The sequence below is a fragment of the Gopherus evgoodei genome, chromosome 3 (genome assembly GCF_007399415.2).
Source record: "Gopherus evgoodei ecotype Sinaloan lineage chromosome 3, rGopEvg1_v1.p, whole genome shotgun sequence".
Taxonomy (NCBI): Eukaryota; Metazoa; Chordata; order Testudines; family Testudinidae; genus Gopherus; species Gopherus evgoodei.
Genome location: NC_044324.1, coordinates 24,852,980 through 24,876,930, shown reverse-complemented (window position 1 = coordinate 24,876,930; position 23,951 = coordinate 24,852,980). Strand labels below are relative to the sequence as shown.

Genomic DNA, 23,951 nt, shown 5'->3' with positions numbered 1-23,951 from the left:
AAAAAGTCTAGAATCACAATATCTCCTCTACAAATTAATAACATTAGTACAATGTTGTAGATACACTTTTGGCGTTTTTTCCAAACAAAACTTTCAATTGAAGCCATTCACATGTCTGGCGAAACATTCTCTATAAGCGCAGTAACTGACTTTTCCAAAATATTTATTTTAATCAATGTCCATTGTTATCCAGAATTACATCACCACATTTATTACAAAATTGCATTTAAGCAAATTATGAAAACTGCAAGTAGGTCATTATAAACTGTCATACTGACTGCAATGTCAAGACTAAGGAAATGACTCAGCAAAAGCAATTAAGTGTTATCATCATGTACAATATGTAGATTTAAATGCAGACACACACTAATCTAAAAACCTTAACATACTTGCATAGTTTTAGAAAATTATGATAGCAAACAACAATAAGTAACAACTTTTCCCATACAGGTATTTTATTTACTTAAAGTAACTAAATATTGTTTAGTTCTTTTACATGATCTCAGTTTAATTTCAAGGTGAAGAAAACTGGTCTCACCTTTTTCTTCAGTTCTAGAAGAAAGAAACTTCTTCTCTCCTATTGGAAGTTCAGGCTTAGGAGCTGAATATAAAAACAAAACCGGATACATTTCTCAAGCAACTATAATTATCCTAGTCATTCACTAAAAATATAACCTATGATTATTTGTATTTATACTGTTCCTTTTAGCCAAGGATCGTAATATAGCGTATAACCATTCATTTAAACTCAAAGATGTGAGGAAGTATTAAAGTATTTCTAAACTAAGATTCAGAACTAGGTTCTGTCAGATGTGTCAAACAAAATACATAGCAGGATACATAGCATCACTGGCATGAATTTGGGGTTGCTGCATTACTCAGAAATGCAAAGCTACTTTTGAGTTTGGAAAGTCATCTTAAACTCTTGCCATACCACATTACCATGAATGTGGAGCATAACCTACGTCTTTACACAGATACACTAAAATTAGAAAACCTTGCCTTCACGACTGAATAAAATGACTTGTTTCTAAACTCTCATTACATTTATGAAGTTTCTAGAGCAGTGACTTTTGTTCCTTTTAATGCTCAAAGTTTTTCAGTACATTTATCAACATGCACCTATTACATACCTGGACTTTTAACAGGAGGTGGTGGCTTCTTTGGCTTCTGCAAAGAGGATAAAGAATCAATATATCTAAAAAGACAGGCATCTGCTTATCAGCTTACATGCAAATTCATAGCACTTTTCATCAGTAGACCTCAAAGCAGTTTATAAAGAAGTTCAGTACCATTCCCATTTTACAAATGGGGAACTGAGGCACGGAGCAATGAAGTGCCTTATCGAAGGTCACCCAGCAGGTCTCCTGAGTCCCATTCCACTGCTCAAGAAATTACAGAAAATCCTTCTTGGACAGATAGCCAAAAATTAAAACAAATGAAATTATGCATTTTATAGTGCCAAAGCAATTTACTTACTCATTTTAACAACTATAACTGTAGGGCAATACTAATAAACCTATATTGTACCAGGCAATATTAAAAGAATCAGATGAAAACTGGCCAGAGATTCAGTTTTTACAAAAATTATGTTTTTAAAAAAAGAAGATCAAATAAATATTTTCATTGTTTCTTGAGTTCCAATAAAAGGGGTTTTTTTAGGTGGGGGAAGCTAATAAATATTCCCTGGAGTGTTTGCACCCTAAATACCACAGCCTGGGGACTCGAAAAACTTAACCTAAAATGATATCTGCTTATGCACCAGCAGAGAGAAAGGTACAAATTAAATCAAGCAGATTAAATACTGAGAAAGAATGCTGAAAAAGCTTCCTGTTTAAATATACTGCAGTATCACAATACCACAGCTGAAGATTCTTGTTTTTAAAATGAGTGATTTTTAACCTGGATATTTCCCATCAGATTTGAGACTATGAAATACTGAAGTCTTAGGTTTGCTTATGTTCTTGTACGCCTTTAAAATATAATGTTGTCCCATTTGGACCTGAGCAGCTAGCCAAAATTTGGGTGCTGCGGATGTTCCAGTTGGGAATAGAAAATTATGATAAACAAAACTGCAACAAAGAAGTATCTGTTTACAAAGTCCTGCTTCTCCAAAGGCAGGAGGAACCAAGAACAAAAGGAACAGTTTCAGTTTCTTAGCTTACAGCTCCAAGCCTCTTTAGAAAACAGATCTCAAAAGTTCTCTCTAGCTTTTCCCACAGCCATACTGGGCTCAGAGGCTACTGATTGGCTAGCTTGCTTTTTGTCTCTGCTTCTCTGTTCTGCTTCTTCCCCCTCTATTCTCTCCTGCCCCTGCCTGCTCACCCACTACTCAGCAAAAGCCCTCTGCCCATGGCCTGGTCTTTACTACAGAGTTAAATGGATGTGTCTACCTACAACGTTGCTCCCACCAATGTAAGTTGCACACTAAACTGATATAATAACTCCACCTCTGCAAGAGGTGTAGTGCTTAGGTCGATGTGATTAGGTCGACACAGTGTCAGTGTAGACACCATGTTGACTGCTCCGACTGTTGGTCCCAGGGCTCTGGCTATAGACAGATTTTCCTCCACTTCGTATGAGGATTTTCCCTGGATTTTAATTGAGAGAGAGAGAGTGTTATTAAAGTATTATAAATGCTTTTAGGAAATTCCTAGAGTGAAACCTTGTATGTCAAGTAAAACTTCTGAGTACAGTGGTTCCTATTAGCAGAAATAGGTTTTTATCGAACAACTGATGTGCATGACGACTTTTTTTTAAATTAACCATGCATGGAAATTCATATTAAATTTCTTCCTTTGGTCATAAAAAACAGTGCAGGAAAATGAATGAATGAAACCAGACTCCGTTTTCAGCCCAGAAAGAAATGCTCAATCCTATCAGAGTTCTATTTGTAATAAATAGAAAATCAACATTATTTACCTGTGGGTATCAGCAGACATATCAGATTCAAAGGTCAACACCCACTTGCAACTGAAGTGAATCAGTTTGGGTTTTTTCAGGTCAGTCCACAATGAACAGTAGATTACAGCTACCATCCACTGCCTTTACCTGAAAGCTGCTCCATGCAGGTGAATTCTGTACTAAGTCATATTGAAGATGATAGGGTTTTCATGCAGTAGCTTGAAGGATTTGGGCAATTTCTCTACAATAACTTGCTTAAAGACCCAGAATGATTCACTTCTCCAACTCTGAATGCAGCATTCCTTTCTTCCTGTACATCACAGCTCAACCTGGCAACCCCCATATGCACACAACACAGTATACTTGGATAAATATAAATATTTCAGTTTTCCACATTAAGATTATATTTTTAAAATATTGATATCAAATACTAAAAGTAGTTTCACTGCAATGAGTCAATACTGAAAGTTGCTTATGTTAAAGATTTTGTGCAACAGTGAAAACTTACAATATTTATACCACTTGCAAAGTGGAGAGCCTATTAGAAAAGGAGGAGGATAGATTTGATTCCATGCATTTTAGTGTTCATCAGACAGTAGCACTGAAACTGCCTGACCAACAACAGATTCATCATCCAAGCAATGAAATGTAGCAAAAATATAGAGTTATAGTTAAATTTAGCATTGAGGGTAATGTTACTAGAAATGCTATTTTAAAATGTTGCTAACCTCAATCACCACAATCACCAAGGTGTAGTCATTCCCTGTTTTGTTTTGTTTTTTGCTAATTTTTGTTTGCCTTTTCTCTAGAAACACGAGTGGTGGCTTTCTGGGATAATGCACATTACTATGAATTAACATAGCCAACTTCCTTAGTATTTTTTGAAGTCACTATAAGACATGTCATATTTTAATGGCTATACTGATGTACAGGAATTCTTCACTTAAAAGTCATCCCGGTTAACGTTGTTACGTTGCTGATCAATTAGAGAACATGCTTGCGGCTAAAACCCACTTCATCAGATGCATGGAGTGAAAAAAACAGTAAGCAGAATATATATTATGGCACATGAAAAGATGAGAGTTGCCTTACCAAGTGGGAGGTCAGTGCTAATAAGCCAATTCAATTAAGGAAGTGGCCTATTCTCAACAGTTGACAAGAAGGTTTGAGTATCAACAAAGGGAAAATTACTTTTTGTAGGATGGGTCATTTGCCATTTGCCAATACAGGTCTGTCGCAACTTACATGCATTTAACATGTGCGATTTCAACTTTACGCGTATGGCCGGAGTGGGAGGGGGCGTGGCCTGAAGATTTAAAGGTCCTGGGGCACCACCTGTGGCTGGGAGTCCCAGGGCCTTTAAATCACCCAGAGGGCTCCCAGCTGCAGAGGTGGCTGGTAGCCCCTGTGGCAAACTAAAGGGCCCGAGGCTCCAGCCACCATGGAGCTCCGGGCCCTTTAAATGCCAGCCCCAGCCCAGCTGCCAAAGCTCCGGGCTCCTCTGTGGCGAGGAGCCTGGGGGAGCCCTTTAAATGCCGCCGCGGCCCGGCTGCCAGAGCTGCAGGTGCGATTTAAAGGGCTTGGGGATATACCTTTTGAGTATATGCAGTTTTCGCTTTACACAATAACTGCAGAACGCAACTCCCACGTAAGATAAGCCTTGCCTGTATAGCTAATGTCGCTCACAGAGATGGTTTAAACTACACTGAAATAAGCTGTTCCTCCATTAGGGGGCTCTGCCAGGATATCTGTTATTGGCAAAACCTTTGTAGTGCACAATAGCCTTAAATCACCTATCAGCTCTGCTGCTGATAGGTTTGTTATCCCTTAGGGTATACAGCAGAAGAAAGGTGAAATATAATCACATTTTACAGCAACAGAGAGCAAACTTCCAACTGGGATTTCTGAAGTCAGTAATTGTGTATATTTGCACAAGTCTAATTTATGCTCAGAGATGTATAATGTGCATATTCAAATCTGTTATCTTTACACTCACATAACCATGGTTAATATACAAACACATGCACCTAACTTAGAAAAGCTAGTTCTTCATTTATTATGTAACCTTAAAGGGGGGAGGGATAGCTCAGTGGTTTGAGCATTGGCCTGCTAAATCTAGGGTTGTGAGTTCAATCCTTGAGGTGGCCACTTAGGGATCTGGGGCAAAAATCAGTACTTGGTCCTGCTGGTGAAGGCAGGGGGCTGGACTCAATGACCTTTCAAGGTCCCTTCCAGTTCTAGGAGATAGGTATATCTTCAATTATTATTATTACTACAACAACTACACAAACACCTAGCTAACCCTGACAACTTTAAAATAATTACAGGTTGGGGGAAATTAATCATAAACAGAACAGTGACAGAGGCAAGAAAAGATGAAATTTCATCTTGAAACTTTTTGAAACAAATTGAAATGAAGTATTTCATTTAGATATTCTCATTTATTTTTGACTTTCCCATTTTGACTTGCATTTCAAAATTATCTAAAAAATGTTTCAATAAGGTAGTTTTGAACTTAAAAATTTGGAATTTCTGTTCATGAAAATTTACAATTATCAATTTTTTTGTCCTAATTCAGGACAAATTTCAAAATGTCAGAATTTACCACAGGACAAAAATTCCATTTTTAAACCAGTTCTATTTTTTTAAATACACAAAATTCAGTTTCTGCTTTGATAGTACTAACAAATTGAAAATGAATAAAAAAACTACACAATTCCCAGCTCAGTCAAAAAAGCTGTCCCACTTGCTGGAGATTGGAAACAAACCTGATTACTCATTCAAAACTAGCTACTGAAGGTGGGGCTGACATCACAAGACCGAGATCCTATTTTTAAATGGTAGTAAGACGACAAAATACCTTCTTGTTAAACCAGAAGGATATGATAACTACTTGTGTAAGGCACAAAGGTGTATTTTGACACTGAGTAACTCCAGGTTTATATACTTATATGAAATGCACCCGCATAATCTAAATCTCTGTCACCAGCGCTGGGATAACCAGGTCTCGGAACTCCTCAGAAGAATTAAGTATGCTGTGAAGTAGTGGTGCACGCTCTAATGCAGAATGCTATGTCCATATGAAATCTGTACAGTGAGACCTGAAATACAGCATATGAATAAGCTTTCCCCCCACCACCACCACTTCCTAAAAGACCCTAGTCACAAAGGTTAAAAATATATACCATGAATTTGAAACAGGCAAGTTCAGTTGAAGTATTTCACCAAGATCCAGAATTGTACAAGTCTGTGCACTTTCCAAAGAAGCTTTACAAAAATATTGACCTCCTACAGTAAAGAAACTTTTATTTGAAGATACAGTAAAAAAATTGGCATCATAATATTAACATTGTTAAGTGGTATAATACATTACATATTTTTTTTTAATATCTGCATTTCTGGCAAAAGGATCTGTGTCTTTTCTTTTGATTGTAAGAAAAGATAAAACACTAAAAACTTACAGAAAAGTCCTTATCAGACTCTTGTATTTGAACAGCAAAGTTGTCTGGGAAGATTCCTTCTTTACCGTTAAGCTCTCCTTTCCACCATCCTTGTTCTCCAGTATCCTAAAACAAATAATGGTAATTTTTATTTGAACAACATTACTGAATATTTACTCATTTTCTGAAGCAAGTAGAGCTCCAGAAAAAAAAGCATGCACAAGTATTCATTATATAGTACAAAAACCCATCTCTTTTTACCAACGCTGTAAAATATCTCAACTAAAGAAAAAAATGCAATGTTTTTCAATAGGAAGCCTTATTAAATAGTTCAAATATTTGGGAAGAAGCTGCGAGTAGCTCAGGGTTTGACAGAATCAGAAAAAAAAATTTAGAGGTCCTGACCATCCAACGTGGTTTATTATTTGATTTAAAACAAGGATTAAAACTCTTATGAATATCTATTTGAAAGAGATCTATGAATGGAAGCGGAATAAAGAAATGTAGATATAAAAGAAACCTCCTAATGCATTGTACAACTCTAGCCCGTCTTGGAAGACAAATTATTTCTCAGACATTCACAGACCTCTTCCAAATACATACTTTTTTTGTATACATTTTGTTTGAATGATTTAATTTTATGAGAACTACTGGACTGAGAAAGGCAAGAGAGAAAAGTAATACCATCTGTATGGGAGGGGACAAGTTAAGAATCTAGCAGGAAGACCCAGAGAAAGGTACTTTTGTTTCACAGAGTTCATGGTGACAGCACATATTTTTGCAGGATCGAGGGCTTAATATGTTCAATCCTTTTTACAGGGTATTGCAACACTTTAATGCACAGAATCAAGTTGCTTAACATTATTTTAGTGATTCAATTTAAGGCTTTTCTTCCAACATTAATAGCTATCACCACTTTATACAGGTTGAATAAACTATTATTGAAAAGTGCTACTTTTGACAGTAACAACTGGCTCATTCCATCAACAGAAGATTGGGTCCCAGCATGCATATCCAATTCAGCGTTCAGTTCAGAACAGCTGCTGAATCTCAGAACAAAAAATTCATAAACACACTGAGCTAAATGAAGGAGGTAGCAATACAAGAAACTAAATCCAAATTGACACCCTGCCAGTTTATAGACTCAGAATGTTTTTATCATCATTTCTTCCATTAAGTGTCTTTGTAAACTTCACATTATCCTCTGGAGATTACTAATTTTGTTAATGCCAGAAACCCAGCAATTATGAGCTTTAGTACAGAAAGGCCCCAATCTTGTAATTGGATCTGAGTGGATACAAAGACCCTTATATATCTGATTCCATGGTAAGAGTCGAAGGGAGCCAGTTTATATTTGACACTGGATACAAGGGAATTTGGGGTGGGGTGGAGTGGGAGGGGAGGACACATCAGTTCCAAGCAACAATGGGAGGATAAAATTAGTACAGATTTTAAAATCTTGTTATGACTTGACTGTACCCTTATGCAAACCTAGATCTAACCTGATATGAAAGAACTCCACCTTCACAAAACAAAATATAGTACCACTACTGTGTATGGCGCTTTGTAAGTAATATGCATCATCCTACAGGTTTTCAATAGCATTCCATTTATGGAGAAAACCAATGAAGTATTTATCTGCCCAAACAAAATTGCACTTCTTCTGTTCTGAAAATGCAAAAACTACTTTAGGAGATGGCCACTGGCTCAGAAACTATTTTTGTCCCCATTACATTCGCTAATCTATAATTTTACTTCCCTTTGTTGGCAAGTGAACACAGGAAGACTGAAAAATAGAAAAGTTAATTACTCCAGTCCCTAGCTATGTTAACATTATGTGCATTATGACAATATGACAATTAAGTGCAGAAATTTAGATAAGATCAAAACTGGGATTGAGTTAGTTAATGTGATAAGTATTTTTAAGAAATCTAGACTTTGCAAGCAGTGTGGTCCAATGGATAGTGATTGAACTGGGATTAAGGACACTGGACTGGTTCTATTCCTGACTCCACTACTGACCTGCTGTATGGGCTTGGATAAATCACTGTGTCTTTGTGTCCTTCTGCCTTCTTTTGCTGGTCTTGCCTACTTGGATAGTAAGATCTTTGGGGCAAGAATTATCTTAATCATTTGGTGCTTACGAAAACCTACTTAACTTCCAGGTCCTACTGCAATGCAAGCAAATAATGATAGATACAACGATTTTCTTGTTTCATTAAAGACATGTTGGAATCTTTTTAAAAAAACCTCAAAATCCTTTTAAAGAAGCTTAGCTTATGTGTATTTATGTTCCTCACCATATACTACTATGAACATGAATACTGGATTGTAGTTAATATGCTTCCAATTTCCCACCTAAGTCAATCCTCTAATATCCGACTTAGTAAAATGTAATTAATATAAAAAGATTATGAACTATAGATGAGGAAAATTAAGCAGTAACAGATGATTTCCAGCCCTTGTTTTGGATTTTTTTGCCTTTATTACAGCAGAACATTTATAAAATGGGTTAGGGATGCAACTGCTGCCTTTCAGCACTGACTCTCTCTTTCATATCTAGCACAAATAAGTGAATAATCAGACAGAAGTTTATTCCTTTAAGTAGTGAGACAGATTGTCCACCATAAAGCAGTTTTGTTAATACTGACAATAATCATACTGACAATAATCCTTGCTTAAAATATATTTATAACATTAAATACTGCATGTCAACATTTCAATGCAAAATTCAACTGTTTCTTTAAAGAGAAATCAACTCATTACTACAACCCAGTCCACCACACCTGGAAATCTATAGGAGAAGTGCTTGCCAAATGAAAAGTGGTTAAAATAAATAAGGAAAGGACTTAATTTCATGCTTTTATGAGATTATGGCACAGCATATGGTTAACTTCCAGGACAAACTCTGATCTATTACCAAGATAAAATAATTTATCAGCATGCTGAACAAAACAGATTACCTGGAACAGATCCGGAAATGATGAGATCTACTGCTATTAAGGCCAGGTCTACACTATAAACTTCCATTGGTATAACTACATTGCTCTGGGGTATAAAAAAATCTACACCCCTGAGCAATGTAGTTATACCAACCTAACCTCAGGCGTAGACAGCGCTATGTTGGCGGGAGAGATACTGCCTCTCGTGGAGGTGGATTAACTGCACCAATGAAAAAATCTCTCCCGTTGGCATAGTAGCGTCTTCACTGAACCACTGCAGCTGTGACAATGCAGCATTTTAAGTGTAGGCCTGCCGTTTTATTCTGTACTTCAACTATATTCACGAAAACACTGATTAGTAAACCCTTACCTTACTTATTATCTGGATAATCTCGCCTTCTTTAAAACCAAGTTCATCTTCATTTGAACCATCAAAGGCAAATAAAGTCCTGCAATATTCCTTGACTGAGACAAAGCAAAATGGTTGTATTTGCATAATGTTCTAATCTGTTGTATGAATCAAGGTACATAAATAAAAGCTCAAAATTATTGTCTTTCCTAGAAGGAAAACTCAAAAAAGTCACAACTACTAGTGCAATCATCTTTTGATCTTATATAGTGACCATCTTCAGTATGTTTTACAAATGTCAAGTAGAACACGCCAAAAGGACAACAGTAGTATACTGTTTATTCAATTCCCCCATTCCTATGGGTCATTTAGACATCAAAATTGAAGCTTTGCAACTAGAGTTGAACACATCCCTAGTTTTATTTTTCAATATGGGCGTCTGGGAGAGATTTTCATTAGGGCTGTCAAGCAAATGAAGAAATTAATTGTGCAAATATTCACGTTATTAAACAATAATAGAATACTATATTTTTGGATGTTTTCCACACTTTCAAATATACTGATTTAAATTACAACATAGAATACAAAGTGTACAGTGTTCATATTACTTTTGATTAAAAATATTTGCACTGTAAAAAAAATAAAGTATTTTGCAATTCACCTAATACAAGTACTGTAGTGTAATCTCTTTATCATGAAAGTTGAACTTACAAATGCAGAATTTTGTAAAAAAAAATGTACTCAAAAACAGAACACTGTAAATTCCACTCAATCCTACTTCTTGTTCAGCCAATCACTCAGACAAACAAGTTTGTTTACATTTGCAGGAGATAATGCTGCCAGCTTTTTGTTTACAATGTCACCTGAAAGTGAGAACAGGCATTCTCATGGCACTGTTGTAGCAGGCGTCGCAAGATATTACATGCTGTAAGAGTCATATGTCCTTTCATGCTTCAACCACCATTCCGGGGAACATGTCCATACTGAGGAAGGGTTTTGCTTGATAACAATCCAAAGCAGTGTAGACTGACACATGTTCATTTTCATTATCTGAGTCAGATGCCAGCAACAGACAGTTGATTTTCTTTTTGGTGGTTCGGGTTCTGTAGTTTCCACCTCTGCGTGTTGCTCTTTTAAGACTTCTGAAAGCATGCTCTACACCTTGTTCGCTCAGATTTTGGAAGGTACTTCAGATTCTTAACCTTGGATTGAGTGCTGTAGCTATCTTTAGAAATCTCAAACTGGTACCTTTTTTGCATTTTGTAAGTGCAAGCGCTGGAGGAACCAACTAGGGTAGAGCTCTTCTCGACCTGCTGCTCACAAACAGGGAAGAATTAGTAGGGGAAGCAAAAGTGGATGGGAACCTGGGAGGCAGTGACCATGGGATGGTCGAGTTCAGGATCCTGACACAAGGAAGAAAGGAGACCAGCAGAATATGGACCCTGCACTTCAGAAAAGCAGACTGACTCCCTCAGCGAACTGATGGGCAGGATCCCCTGGGAGAATAACATGAAGGGGAAAGGAGGCCAGGAGAGCTGGCTGTATTTTAAAGAATCCTTATTGAGATTGCAGGAAGAAACCATCCCGATGTGTAGAAAGAATAGTAAATATGGCTGGTGACCAGCTTGGCTTAACAGTGAAATCCTTGCTGATCTTAAATACAAAAAAAAAGCTTACAAGAAGTGGAAGATTGGACAAATGACCAGGAAGGAGTATAAAAATATTGCTCAGGAATGCAGGAGTGAAATCAGGAAGGCCAAATCACACTTGGAGTTGTGGTCAGCAACAGATGTTAAGAGTAACAAGAAGGGTTTCTAGAGGTATGTTAGCAACAAGAAGGTGGTCAGGGGAAGTGTGGGCCCCTTACTGAATAGAGGAGGCCACCTAGTGACAGAGGATGTGGAAAAAGTTAATGTACTCAATGCTTTTTTGCTGCTGTCTTCACAAACAAGGTCAGCTCCCAGACTATTGCACTGGGAAGCACAGTATGGGGAGCAGGTGACCAACCCCCTGTGGAGAAAGAAGTGGTTCAGAACTATTTAGAAAAGCTGGACGAGCACAAATCCATGGGGCTGGATGCAATGCATCCGAGGGTGCTAAAGGAGTTGGCGGATGTGATTGCAGAGCCATTGGCCATTATCTCTGAAAACTCTTGGCGATAGGGCAAGGTCCTGGATGACTGGAAAAAGGCTAATGTAATGCTTATCTTTGATAAAAGGAAGGTGGAGGATCCGGGGAACTACAGGCCAGTCATCCTCACCTTAGTCCTTGTATTGTTCTACTCTGGTAGAGCACAGCCATTGACTTAAGAGACTCTGCCCAGAAGAACACCTGAGTGGTTAGTACATGGAACTTCCCCAGTGGAGAAAGAGAAGAAGAGAGAGGTAGATAAAGCCTGCTCTTAAAAGAGATAGACAGGCTCACTAAGCAAAGGGAGCCATTTCATTGCCAGAAAGAGAAGACAGAATCCCTCCTGCCTCCCCCTACTTCCCCGTCCCATCCCCATACACACCAGGAGGAGTGGGGATGGTGGTGAGGGGGGAAGGCAGGAGGAATTTTGCCTTCACCCAGGACACTGACCAAACTGAAGGACTCTCAGGAGTAGTAACGAGTTTGAGGGAGGGATTTGGGTTCAGGTGTTTCTTGCTTTGCCTAGATCTGTCACTCTCCTGTGCTGTCCAAAATGTGTGTGTTTAAGAAGTTCCTTTGCAAAGTCTGTGTTCTTTTCTTTAACTTTCATGTGGTCCCTAATGAGTTAAACTATAAACCAGAGTACCCATGAAAGTGGAGTCTGGGGAAGAATGCATAGGTGACTGGAGAGGCTTGGGATGTCTTGTACTGGTCTCAGGGCCTAGGATATCTGGACTGCAGAGTTCCACATCTCAAAGAAGAGTGCCAAACAGATTCTTCACCCATGGAGCGTGCCCTAGAATCCCAGAGTTAGAGATCGTGACTGGACTCAGCAGCTTGAAAGCACATTGGATCCAAAAAGTTGGGTCCAATACAGCAAACCAGTAACCATTTATGGGGGAGGGGGGACCCAGTCAGGGCTGAAACACCATCTTCTATGTAACCCAAGATCAACTTAAACTTGTCATTTTACTATAGAATTACCAGAGTGCAAAAATCCAAGAAGGTGATTTACAGAAAAATTCTCAACCACTTCTCCAGCACTTAATCTATTTAACAAGTCATTAACAGTATATTTAATGCAGAAATAATTACTCAAGGATCTTGGCGTTTTAACTAGTCTTGTGCCATAAGAAAATGGGCAGTAAATAAAGGTTATTTCTAATTAAACTGTAGTTTAAGATGGAAGATCATCCACAGATTCAGTACTACAGTGCAGCAACAGTGGTCATAGCTGCTATCCTTTGAAAGATCTTAAATTTGATTACACTGAAAAACTAAATTTGTGGTTTCTTCAGCAAAAAGATGTTTATTTACTTGTACTAATAACCAAAACAAACTACCAGAAGTAGATGAGAGACACTAAAATGAAGTCCTGATAATCTAAATATCTTGAGGAGATGTGTACTTATTTTATTTACTAATTAACTAAATATTGGCTGTTTACTTCCATGCCCACTTCCTCCACCTCCACTTCAAAAGTAAGGATATTATTCTTAATATATTTTGTAAGAATAAACCTATATGAATTGAGATATAGTTTTTAAAACAAATAAACAAGCCCTCCTCACAGGATATCGGATAAATCTTACATGACAAAATAAGACTAGCCATCTGGTTTTCATACTGCATTTATCATCTTGGTAACTGAGCATCTGTAATACGTTAGTCCCCACACCTTAGAGAGACCATCATTTAAGTACTTACTACAAATAAATCATAAATCAACATAGCTGCTGAGGATCTGATTGAAATGTGCATGCTTTTAGCCAGAGGTCTTTTTCAGACTACAGAAAAGATTAAATAAAATGAAAATCAACATTGAGATGTGGATCCTCCATGTTGTTGGATTAATTTTAATCTTTCGATGCACCATCCAAAATTTAAACATTAAAAACAAAATTTCTTGCCATTTTGATTGTGAAAATAGACTTCACAATGTAAACTACTACACTGCTGGCCCATTGAGTCTACAAGACAGTGAGCTGGTGTCTCTCCCTCTTACCACTCTATTAGAAAGTTAGTTAACTTTTCATAGATTCTTAGATTCCAAGGCCAGAAAAGACCATTGTGATTGTCCAATATGACCTCCTGCATAACACAGGACAGAGAACTTCCCCAAAACATTTCCTAGAGCAGATCTTTTAGAAAAATATCCCATCTTGACTTAAAAGTTCTCAGTGATGGAAAATCCACCATGACCCTTGATAAGTTGTTCCAACAGTTAATTACTCTTGCTGCTAAAAATTCCCACTTATTTCCAATCTGAATTTGTCTAGCTTCAACTGCTAGCCACGGGATGGTGTTAGACCTTTCTTCATTAGACTGAAGAGCCCATCATCAAATATTTGTTCCTCATGTATGTATTTATAGACCATAATCAAGTCACTCCTTAATCTTCTCTTCGTTAAGATAAATATATTGAGCTCCATGAATCCATCACTATAACGTAGCTTTCTAATCCTTTAATCATTCTCATGGCTCTTCTCTCAACCCTCTCCAATTTATAAACGTCCTACTTGAATTGTGGACACCAGAACTGGACACAGGATTCCAGCAATGGTCACACCAGTACCAAATATAAAGGTGAAATAAATTCTCTTCTACTCAAGATTCCATTTACGCATCCCAGAACAGCATTAGCTCTTTTGTGTCTCAATATTGCACTAGGAGTTCATGTTCAGTTGATTATTCACCACAATCTTTAAATCTTTTTCAGAGTCATTGTTTCCCAGGATAGAGTGCCCCATCATGCAAATATGGCTTGCACTCGGGCTTTTACCATTAGACCTATGTTGCTGCCGGAGGGAATGGGGGGAAGGAGGGGAGAGAAACACACTACACCCTATACCAACATAGCTCTGCTGGTAAAACTGTAAGCATAGGCTAGACACAGTGGTTTATTTCAATGTACTTAATTCTGAAAATGATTAAGCTAAACTAAATAGCCTGTCTCTTATTTTGATGTGTGTCTATGCAGAAACTTGCACCAGTTTAACTAAACTGATTTAAAAATGCATCTTTAAGCAAACCAATGCCATGAGGGACAAGACGCACAATAAAAGTCAAAAAACATATTTAGTTAAATCAATACAAAGCCTTCTCTGGGTACTCTTATATCAGATAAAACAGGTTATATTGGTACAGGCATAACCTCAACATTTATTGATGCAAGCTAAACCTACAGAAGCCAGGGTTACACCAATGTAAGAGCGTCTACACAGGATTTTGCATCTTTAGTAAGTCAGGGCAACTGTGTGTGTAGACGACGCCTTATATTTTTAGGGATAGCTCCTATGTCAATTGGATTCCATCTGTAATTATATGATCTGAATACTTTGAATTTTAATACAGACAGAAGTGTGGGAAGTCACATAACCTCTGACTTCAGCTTCTATCCATCTGTAAAGTGTGGGTAAACCCACCCTACTTAGTATTTGTAAGACACTTTGAAGCTGAAAAAGCATTTTGAAAGTGCTAAGCATATTTTTGCTAAATAAAAATGTAAGGTCTTAATCAGAACAAGTTATTTTATTGTATATTTCCATAACTACATATATCTTCATAGATAATACTAGGATACTTAGTGTCCTGCCTCAGTGCAGGGGACTGGGTTAGATGACCTACCAAGGCCCCTTTCAGTCCTACACTTTCATGACTTTATGACTAGAAAATAAAACAGAGACAAATATACATTAACCTTACCTTTTGGTTTGCTTTCAATTTCTACTTTTGTTACATCTACTGCAGGTTCTGCTTTTGTTACACTAGGAAACTGGGTTAGTTTTGGTCCCGGTGGAAGGTTAGGTAGTGGCTAAACAAATGCAAGAGAAAAAAAGATACGCACAATAACTTATTAGAAAGGGAGAGTGCAAAATTATAAGCATTTTGTTTTGATTTGGCTACCAGACACTTTCTCATGATTTGACCATGTGAAATGGTGACAGCTCTCTCTTACAATTAATTCCATATAACAAGGGTGTCCTTCATTCTTTGAGACTGTCACATTACGTATTTAATTTAGTTCTAGAATTACAATACTAAGGCCACTGATGCAATAGGAGTGAGAAAGCCAAGCAGCAATTCATCTTTTTCCACCAACATCATTGTGGGTGGGATTCAGTCCAGAAGAGGGCTTAGGTGCTTAGCAAATGGAGAAAGAGAAAGGAGTCCACTGTTTATAGCATCAGTTTAAGGTAACAGAGCTGCTCGTCCTGACTTCTGCTCACTTCTAATATCTGCCACAGCATCCAACCAAAGCGAATAAAAACATTAGCTGGATGTTTCTGTTTAAATGAACTCTGCAGACATTTAATTTGCTATCAATCTTGGGAGTTAACATCCCATTATGATGATGTACCAGATTTCTCCTATCCAAGACATTGTTTCAGGCTTACTGAGCCTGCAGACAGATTCAGACAGCTTAAATCACTTTTACACGTTTTCTTCACAATAGAACCAACCGGGAATGTTGATGAAACATTTTGTTAGAAAACGCTGATTCACTGAAGCTGAAACTTTTCACAGAAACATATCAATTTTGGCAACACTGTTCAGGAAAGGTTTCTTAGGTCCAGGATGGAATTTTAAAATCACAGAGAGATCCTCACCCTAGTGGGCACTCATCTGTAGGAAAATCCAGGCAGAACAGGGACTTGAACCTGAGTATCCCACATCCTAGGCAAGTGCCCTAACCTCCAGGCTCTTGGATATACTGGGATGGCTTCTCCTCTCCCTCCCTCCCCCGCCGCACGCACGCACACGCACACACACACCCCAAAAAGTCTCAGTTTCAATTCAATGAGGAACAGGAAAAAAAATTAAATCTCAAAATTTTTTGCAGAATGGGAAAACTTTTCTGACCAACTCTTATTCACAAACATATCAGACAGACACTTAGGTCCTGATCCTATAACCAATACTCATCTAAGCAATCCTACTGAAACTTTTCACATCAATAAGCACCACTCATGTGAGCAAGGATCACTGGTCTTCCCCTTTCATTTATTAAAAACCAAATTTTGTAGAGCTTAAACAGGATCCAGATTAACACATAAGCGCCAAACAGATCATATAACCACATAAGCATCCTTCACAAAAATCTAACAGTGCTATATAAAGGAATCACTCCGCCTAGCATTGAAATAAACAACCTCCAAGATTAAACTAGTTTAGCAGCACACAAACAGTTTTAGAGGGAAAGTGCAGGAAATTATATCCAATTAAAAATGCACATGGAAGTAACCAGAATATAAATACCCCCGCGATGGAATTTGGCCAAAGCACTGGAGTTAACTAAAGTTCATCCTGTATCTTGCAACACAGTGCACTGTCCAAAGGTACTTAGTGGATCTGAAACATATCACAGTGGTGTAAGTTTGGACTCTACCTTCCAATCCCAGTGTGCAAAGCCCTCATCTCATTCTAACATCTCCTAAAAATGCATTTTTTTCCAACTAGCCCACAACTAGCAAGCACTACTGAATACTTTCCCACCAGTCCACTAATAACATTAGAGATAGTGAGTCACATTAGAACAATTTTTTTTTAAATCCCATTTTACTGAAGTCTTCATTAAAATTAACTCCCTGCTCTGGGTCAGCCAGTACTCGTCTTTTCTGTGTTGCAGATTGCAAAAGTTCTTTGGAGCAGAGAAAATCTCCATAAATGCATCTCTTATAAAAGTGTCAAATTCTGGCTAGCAGTTTATTATTATTTTTTAACGGGCACATTAAATATAATTGCAGCTTCAAACAGTTTATTTCACAGTTTTTAAATTTTTCAGACTATTTTCTCACTTCACTTTCTTGCTTTGTCTTACTGATTGAAAGAGAGTAACAGTTTACAGGATAAGCCTATTAAGTGAACAAAGACATTTCTGCTTCCATCACATATTTGGGTATTGCCATACAGTAAACCCACACAGTATAAAGTCTGCTTATCCATTAGAATCTAAATCATACAAGTATATCTTGGATAGGATAACTGTACTCCATCACATCTGTCAGAAAGAAAATAGGTGATTCCCAGACACTTCTAAAGAACGAATTTCTCACTATAAGAAAGTGATCAGTTCCACTTACATCAATCTCTGAAATTCCAGCTATGATAATATTTACATTAACATTGTAATGGCTTACAATATCGCTTACTAAGAGAAAAGAGATCAGACAAAAATGCATTTAGCCAGCTTTAAAAAGTCTGCTTAAATATTTATGTAGCATGGGCAGCACAGTATGGGGAGGCGGTGACCAGCCCTCTGTGGAGAAAGAAGTGGTTGAAGACTATTTAAAAAAGCTGGACGAGCACAAGTCCATGGGGCTGGATGCACTGCATCCAAGGGTGCTAAAGGAGTTGGTAGATGTGATTGCAGAGCCACTAGCCATTATCTTTGAAAACTCGTGGTGACTGGGTGAGGTCCCAGATGAGTGGAAAAAGGCTAATGTAGTGCCCATCTTTAAAAAAGGGAAGGAGGAAGATCCAGGGAACTACAGGCCAGTCAGCCTCACCTCACTCCCTGGAAAAATCATGGAGCAGGAAATGAAGGAAACCATTTTGAAACACTTAGAGGAAAGGAAAGTGATCAGGAACAGTCAGCATGGATTCACCAAGGGCAAGTAATGCCTGATTAACCTTATTGCCTTCTATGAGGAAATAACTGGCTCTGTGGATGAGGGGAACGCAGTGGATGTGTTATTCCTTGACTTTAGCAAAGTTTTTGATATGGTCTCCCACAGTATTCTTGCTAGTAAGTTAAAGAAATATGGGCTGGATGAATGGACTATAAGGTGGATAAAAAGCTGGCAAGATGGTCGGGCTCAACGGGTAGTGATCAATGACTCCGTGTCTAGTTGGCACCCGGATCAAGCGGAGTGCCCCAAGGGTCGGTCTGTTCTATATCTTCATTAATGATCTGGCGGATGGCGTGGATTGCGCCCTCTGCAAATTTACAGATGACACTAAACTGGGGAGGAGTGGTAGATACGCTGGAAGGTAGGGATAAGATACAGAGGGACCTAGACAAATTAGAGGACTGGGCCAAAAGAAATCTGGTGAGGTTCATCAAGGACAAGTGCAGAGTCTTGCACTTCGGAAGGAAGAATCCCATGCACTGCTACTGACTAGGGACCAAATGACTAGGCAGCAGTTCTGCAGAAAAGGACCTAAGGATTATGGTGGATGAGAAGCTGGATATGAGTCAACCCTGATATTCTATGATTTTATGTTTTAAACAGGTTTATAAAACCTTCTAAGTAAATATCAGAGACAAAACAATCATTACAACAGTAAGCTTTTGTTTATAAATCAGATCTTTGTATTTAAACTTATAATTTTGTGGTTGTTACTTTTGTCTTTATATCATCCCATTGTGCTTAGATATTTCAAGAGTTTAAGAACCATGCATTTGCTCAGGACATTGTTCAAATGCTAAGCAGAGAGGTTTTCTTCAGCCTTTCAGCACTGATGAACAGTGGTGGAAGTCTCAATCAAATCATACCAAAATAAATTCCATACCAGAACAACTATGCATATTCCCTTACCCCCTGCCAATGCCCTACCAAACTGAACTGAGTTACAAGATCAGGCACTTCTATGCATCTTCTCTCATAATACAAGGAAAAAAGAGAGCTTAAGATGAAAATATAAAAAGGCAGCAGGAATGGCAAACTGATTTTAAAAAACCTTGGTTTTTATTTACACAATAAACACGTAGTCTCTGGAACGCTCGATCATCAGGTAACATCAAAGCCAAGAACTCAATAGGATCCATTAAAAGGACTGGACATTTATGTTTATAAATAAAATTACTACCCACAATCTCTAAGTACCTCAAAATATTTAACATATTTATCCTCACCCATGTCTTGTGTCACACCCATATAAGATGGTGAAGTATTATCACCATTTTATAGGTGGGAAACTGTGGTAGAGAAAGACTAAAGGATTTGTCCAAAGTCATAGGAAGCCTGCAGCAGAGCAGAGCATTTAACCCAGGTCTGAAGAGTTCAATGCTAGCACATAGGCACTGGACACTCCTTCCTCTACAATGAAGATGTAAAAAATTAGTAACAATATAAAATTTTGGCAGGGATATCTACACGCACAAGTCAGGGCACAAGACAGGATACTGGACTACAGGGCTCACTAGCCTGATCAGATAAGGCAATGTTTTTATGAACAATGTTAAGGCTGCAATACCTGTAACGTAATGAGATATAAAAAAGTTTGAATCGTACAAAAAATTGGTTGGAGAGCAAAAAAAAATTTTCCACTGTGCACTGTAACCAGATGTTTAGTCCAACATTAACTGCAGAGTTTTTCCCTTTCAGTATACTACTGCCTATTACTACAGTAATCAAACCAAATAAGATAGAAGAATCTATCCTGAGCTCTGGTTGTTTCTGAATCAATTTATTTATTTTTTTTAATATCAATTACGAGATTCATGCACTTCTTGTTTGCATCAGAAGCAGAAGTACAAAAATCTCATGAGTAAGAATATTTTCATTATTTCTACTACTGAAATCAGGAAGCCTCACAAAAACTCCTGTTCTTGTGAAGATACAAGATCAAACAGGTTCAAATAAAGTATAGACAAGCACTGAAACGCTTTACATTCACTTATGACTATTTTGAGCAGAGTAGTACCATTAGTGGGGTAAGGAGGGAGGTGTGTGTGTGTGTGTGTGTGTGTGTGTGTGTGTGTGTGTAAAATAGTAATAAGATAATCATCTGGTTTAGAAGGTATTTTCTTTTTCCTCTCTTCTATTGCTTTGTGACAACACAGTGATCATTTTGAATGGATGGTATCCATCACTTTTGTTTTGTGCTCTGAAGCTTACTTGTAATATATATTAGTTTTCAAAAAGCTCAGGACAGGTGTGAATTCCCTTTTTTATTTCTGCAATACATTGATACTCTGCTTTTCTGTATCTCAATTTCCCGCTTTGTGAAATGGGGATGTTAAACGACTTCATGGAAGTGTTGAGAGATCTAATGCATTTATATCTGTAAGATCCTAGGACAGAGGGTGCTCTAATTATCAGGGTTGGGGTTTTTTTTAATTCAAGATATTAGCAATATGGTTTTAATTTGGATTCTCAAGCTAAGACAGCATGCTCAAATATGGGCTACCACAAACCTTGTCTTGCTTTTTCTCCTCTGAATCATTACTGGGTAATCTTGTTTTAAGTTTCACTGAACCTTCTTTAAAGATATCTCCAAACCCAACTCCTCGGATTTTCTTTGGCTGTGCTATTGGTCCAGCTCCAGGTTCATTTTCATTCCCTGGAGAGGCCACAGGTGAGGGAGAGCCAGTGATAAGAGACTCTGAAAAATTGAGAGAAAATGGTTTTAATGTATAAATTAATAAATGCCAACATTACTACTAATCAGGCAGCCTGGAAATCAAATCAGAAAATGGTTCCTTTGTATAAATGTTTGTGTACGCTGGTTTTGCCCAACAGTCCTTAGAATTGCAGTTCCATCCTTAAGTTCATACATTTCCTGCTAGCTAGATATTCAGAAAGGCTCTACGTCTAAGAAGCATTTCAAGGAAATTTACAATGACACTATTTCTGCACCAAATGTGTATTGGTAGTCCTTGCCCGCCATCAAGAAATCAGATCAGTGATTTTTGGCCTGATTTCTCAAACATCAGCCAGGAAGGCAATGAGACCTGTTATCCTCATCAGCTGTACATTTTTCACCAGCTCTGATGAAATATGCTCCTGCATCTTCTTGACCTAGTATTTTTATTTCAACATGGTGTAACAAAGTTTGCATGCACTATTGCTTTCAGCAGCAGCAGCTACTCAACTTGGAAGTACTGCAGAACACCTCAGTTAATTCTTCCATGTTTGGACAGCCAGAACCAAAGAGCAATTGTGGCCTTATTAAACATTAAAGAAAGGATGTTTTCCATCAAAGCTACTAAATTAAATTTTCCCAAGCCTTCAAATAACTGAAATCCATTTCACTTTAATTACTGTTATTTTTTTAAGGGTTCCTTTTTTAACCTGTTCACATTTATCTAAACTCTATTTTTGTGTTACTTTTCAATACTTTTCAACCAGATGTAGTTGTCCAACTTTAATCACTGTTATATGGTGCACTATTTAAAACTGATTAACAAAAGTTTGAAAAATGATGTTAAGGGAACAGGGTGGTTTGTTGGCGAATAATGAATGTAACTACAGTTGCATGCAGCTGATGGTCAGGAATTCAGGACCTAGGACAGGGGTGAGCAAACTTTTTGGCTGGAGGGTATGGAAATTGCATGGCGGGCCATGAATGCTCACAAAATTGGGGTTGGGGTGCGGAAGGGGGTGAGGGCTCTGACTGGGGGTGTGGGATCGGTGGTGGGGCCAGAAATGAGGAGTTCAGGGTGTGGGCGGGTACTCCAGGTTGGGATCGAAGGGTTCTGAGGGTGGGAGGGGGATCAGGGCTGGGACAGAGGTGTGGGAGGGTGTCAAAGGTGCAGGCTCTGGATGGTGCTTACCTCAAGCAGCTCTCAGAAGCAGCTGCATGTTCCAACTCCGGTTCGTACACAGAGGACCGGTCAGGAGGCTCTGCACACTGCCTCATCCGCAGGTGCCGCCCTGCAGCTCCCACTGACCGTGTTTCCCAGCCAATCAGAGGTGTGGGAGCAGCACTTGGGGCGGGGGCAGCATGCGGAGCCCCTGGCTGCCCCTACACATAAGAGCCGGAAGGGGGACATCCCACTGCTTTCAGGAGCAGTGTGGAGTAGGGCAAGCCCCTGACTTCCACTCCCCAGCTGGAGTGCCGGAATGGGGCAAGTTCTGGACCTCAATCCCCAGTGGGAGCTCGAGGGCCAGATGGAGCCCCCGGGCCATAGTTTGCCCATCTCTGACCAAGGAGCTGCTTGAAAATGTTTTAGCTTAAAAGACTCCCACAGTAGTATTTACAGGCAAACTGGCTTTCCACCTGCAGTATGCATGGACAAAATAAAAGTAATTTGCAACTTAAAACTCCAAATATTTATCAAACTCAAAACACCCTTTCATATCATTTAACTTTAGCCCTTCAACTCAAGCTCTTTCTAGGGTATCAACTCCTCAGAACTGCCGTGTCCCATTTCTGATGAAACAAGTATATACCTACTCCCCCTCCCGCAGCTGTGATGAGATAACTGGTCATATGGGCCTTAATATTCTTTCTACCTTCCTTTAAGCATATTACTCTGTGCATCCATGAGGGAAATACCCATCTACGAAAGCCACTCCCCTCCAGCTCTTCTTCCCACTGATAAGAAGCCTCTAGGCTACAAGCTGCATGTTGGTCTTAAAGGATCACATCCTTATGGGGGGCTTACTCAACTGTTGCTGTCTCTGGCAAATAGAGAAGAAAAAAAATAATGCTGCTCAAAATATAATGGTACTATTAGGAACCTCATTTTCAGAAGTGCTGAGTACCTGCAACTCCAAGTGCAGTTACATGTTCAGCATTTCTGAAAAGAACAGGTCCTTAATAGCTACCACCAGAAAATAGGCTTTCATTGCAAGTTATGCAGAGCACTATGTTTGGAAGTGACAATAATAATTTTACAGGGCAAACACTGGATTTGTAAGTTTACCAGCTATTTTTAAACCAAGTAGTGTTTAGTCCTGATTCAGTCCTGATTCAGTCCTGAACAGCTGCTAAACTATTTCCTGAACTGCTCAACTAGTTCACACCTTTTTTCCTGCTTTTAATAACTTTTCCAGCACTGATGCAAAACATTCCCCACCATTAGCGTAGCTTTCTTCCAACTCTAAGCACCACCTTGCCAAAAACTAAAAGCTCCAAGCCCCTTGCAACTTAAGTACAGTCTACTGAATTTTCTGCAATACTCTCTTTTTCTTGATCACTATGTAGCTGTCAAAAGAAAACAGGTCTTAAGATCAATTTTTAGTATTGATTTGTTCACTTTGCATATCACTGTGGACAATGTTCTATATGAGCAACACCACAGTAGCAAGTTTTTCTTCAAACTGTAAAGCCTTCTCTAAATTACAGTTTACAGAACTAGATCAAGCCACTGAATTTCTTATAAACCATACATTTGCTTGGAGTCCCTATCAACATTATGATGCTTTTAAGCTATTACAGTCTACTTCTGCCATTCTCCTGGCCATGCACTCATAACCACAAAGGATTCCACTATCTGGATTGAAATCTGATGTA

General features: G+C 38.5%; 1 protein-coding gene across 2 annotated transcripts in view; it reads right to left on the bottom strand.

The window, feature by feature from the left end:
• Window positions 1-23,951, bottom strand: part of CD2AP (CD2 associated protein) — a 138,112-nt gene that overhangs the window by 29,993 nt on the left and 84,168 nt on the right. For both annotated transcript variants that reach the window (XM_030555303.1, XM_030555304.1), the window contains exons 6-11: window positions 20,908-21,095; window positions 15,471-15,579; window positions 9,657-9,751; window positions 6,366-6,470; window positions 1,134-1,170; window positions 539-601 (exon numbers count right to left, since the gene is read on the bottom strand). In XM_030555303.1, coding sequence (XP_030411163.1) covers window positions 539-601; window positions 1,134-1,170; window positions 6,366-6,470; window positions 9,657-9,751; window positions 15,471-15,579; window positions 20,908-21,095 — 597 coding nt within the window. The remainder of the gene's footprint in view (window positions 1-538; window positions 602-1,133; window positions 1,171-6,365; window positions 6,471-9,656; window positions 9,752-15,470; window positions 15,580-20,907; window positions 21,096-23,951) is intronic.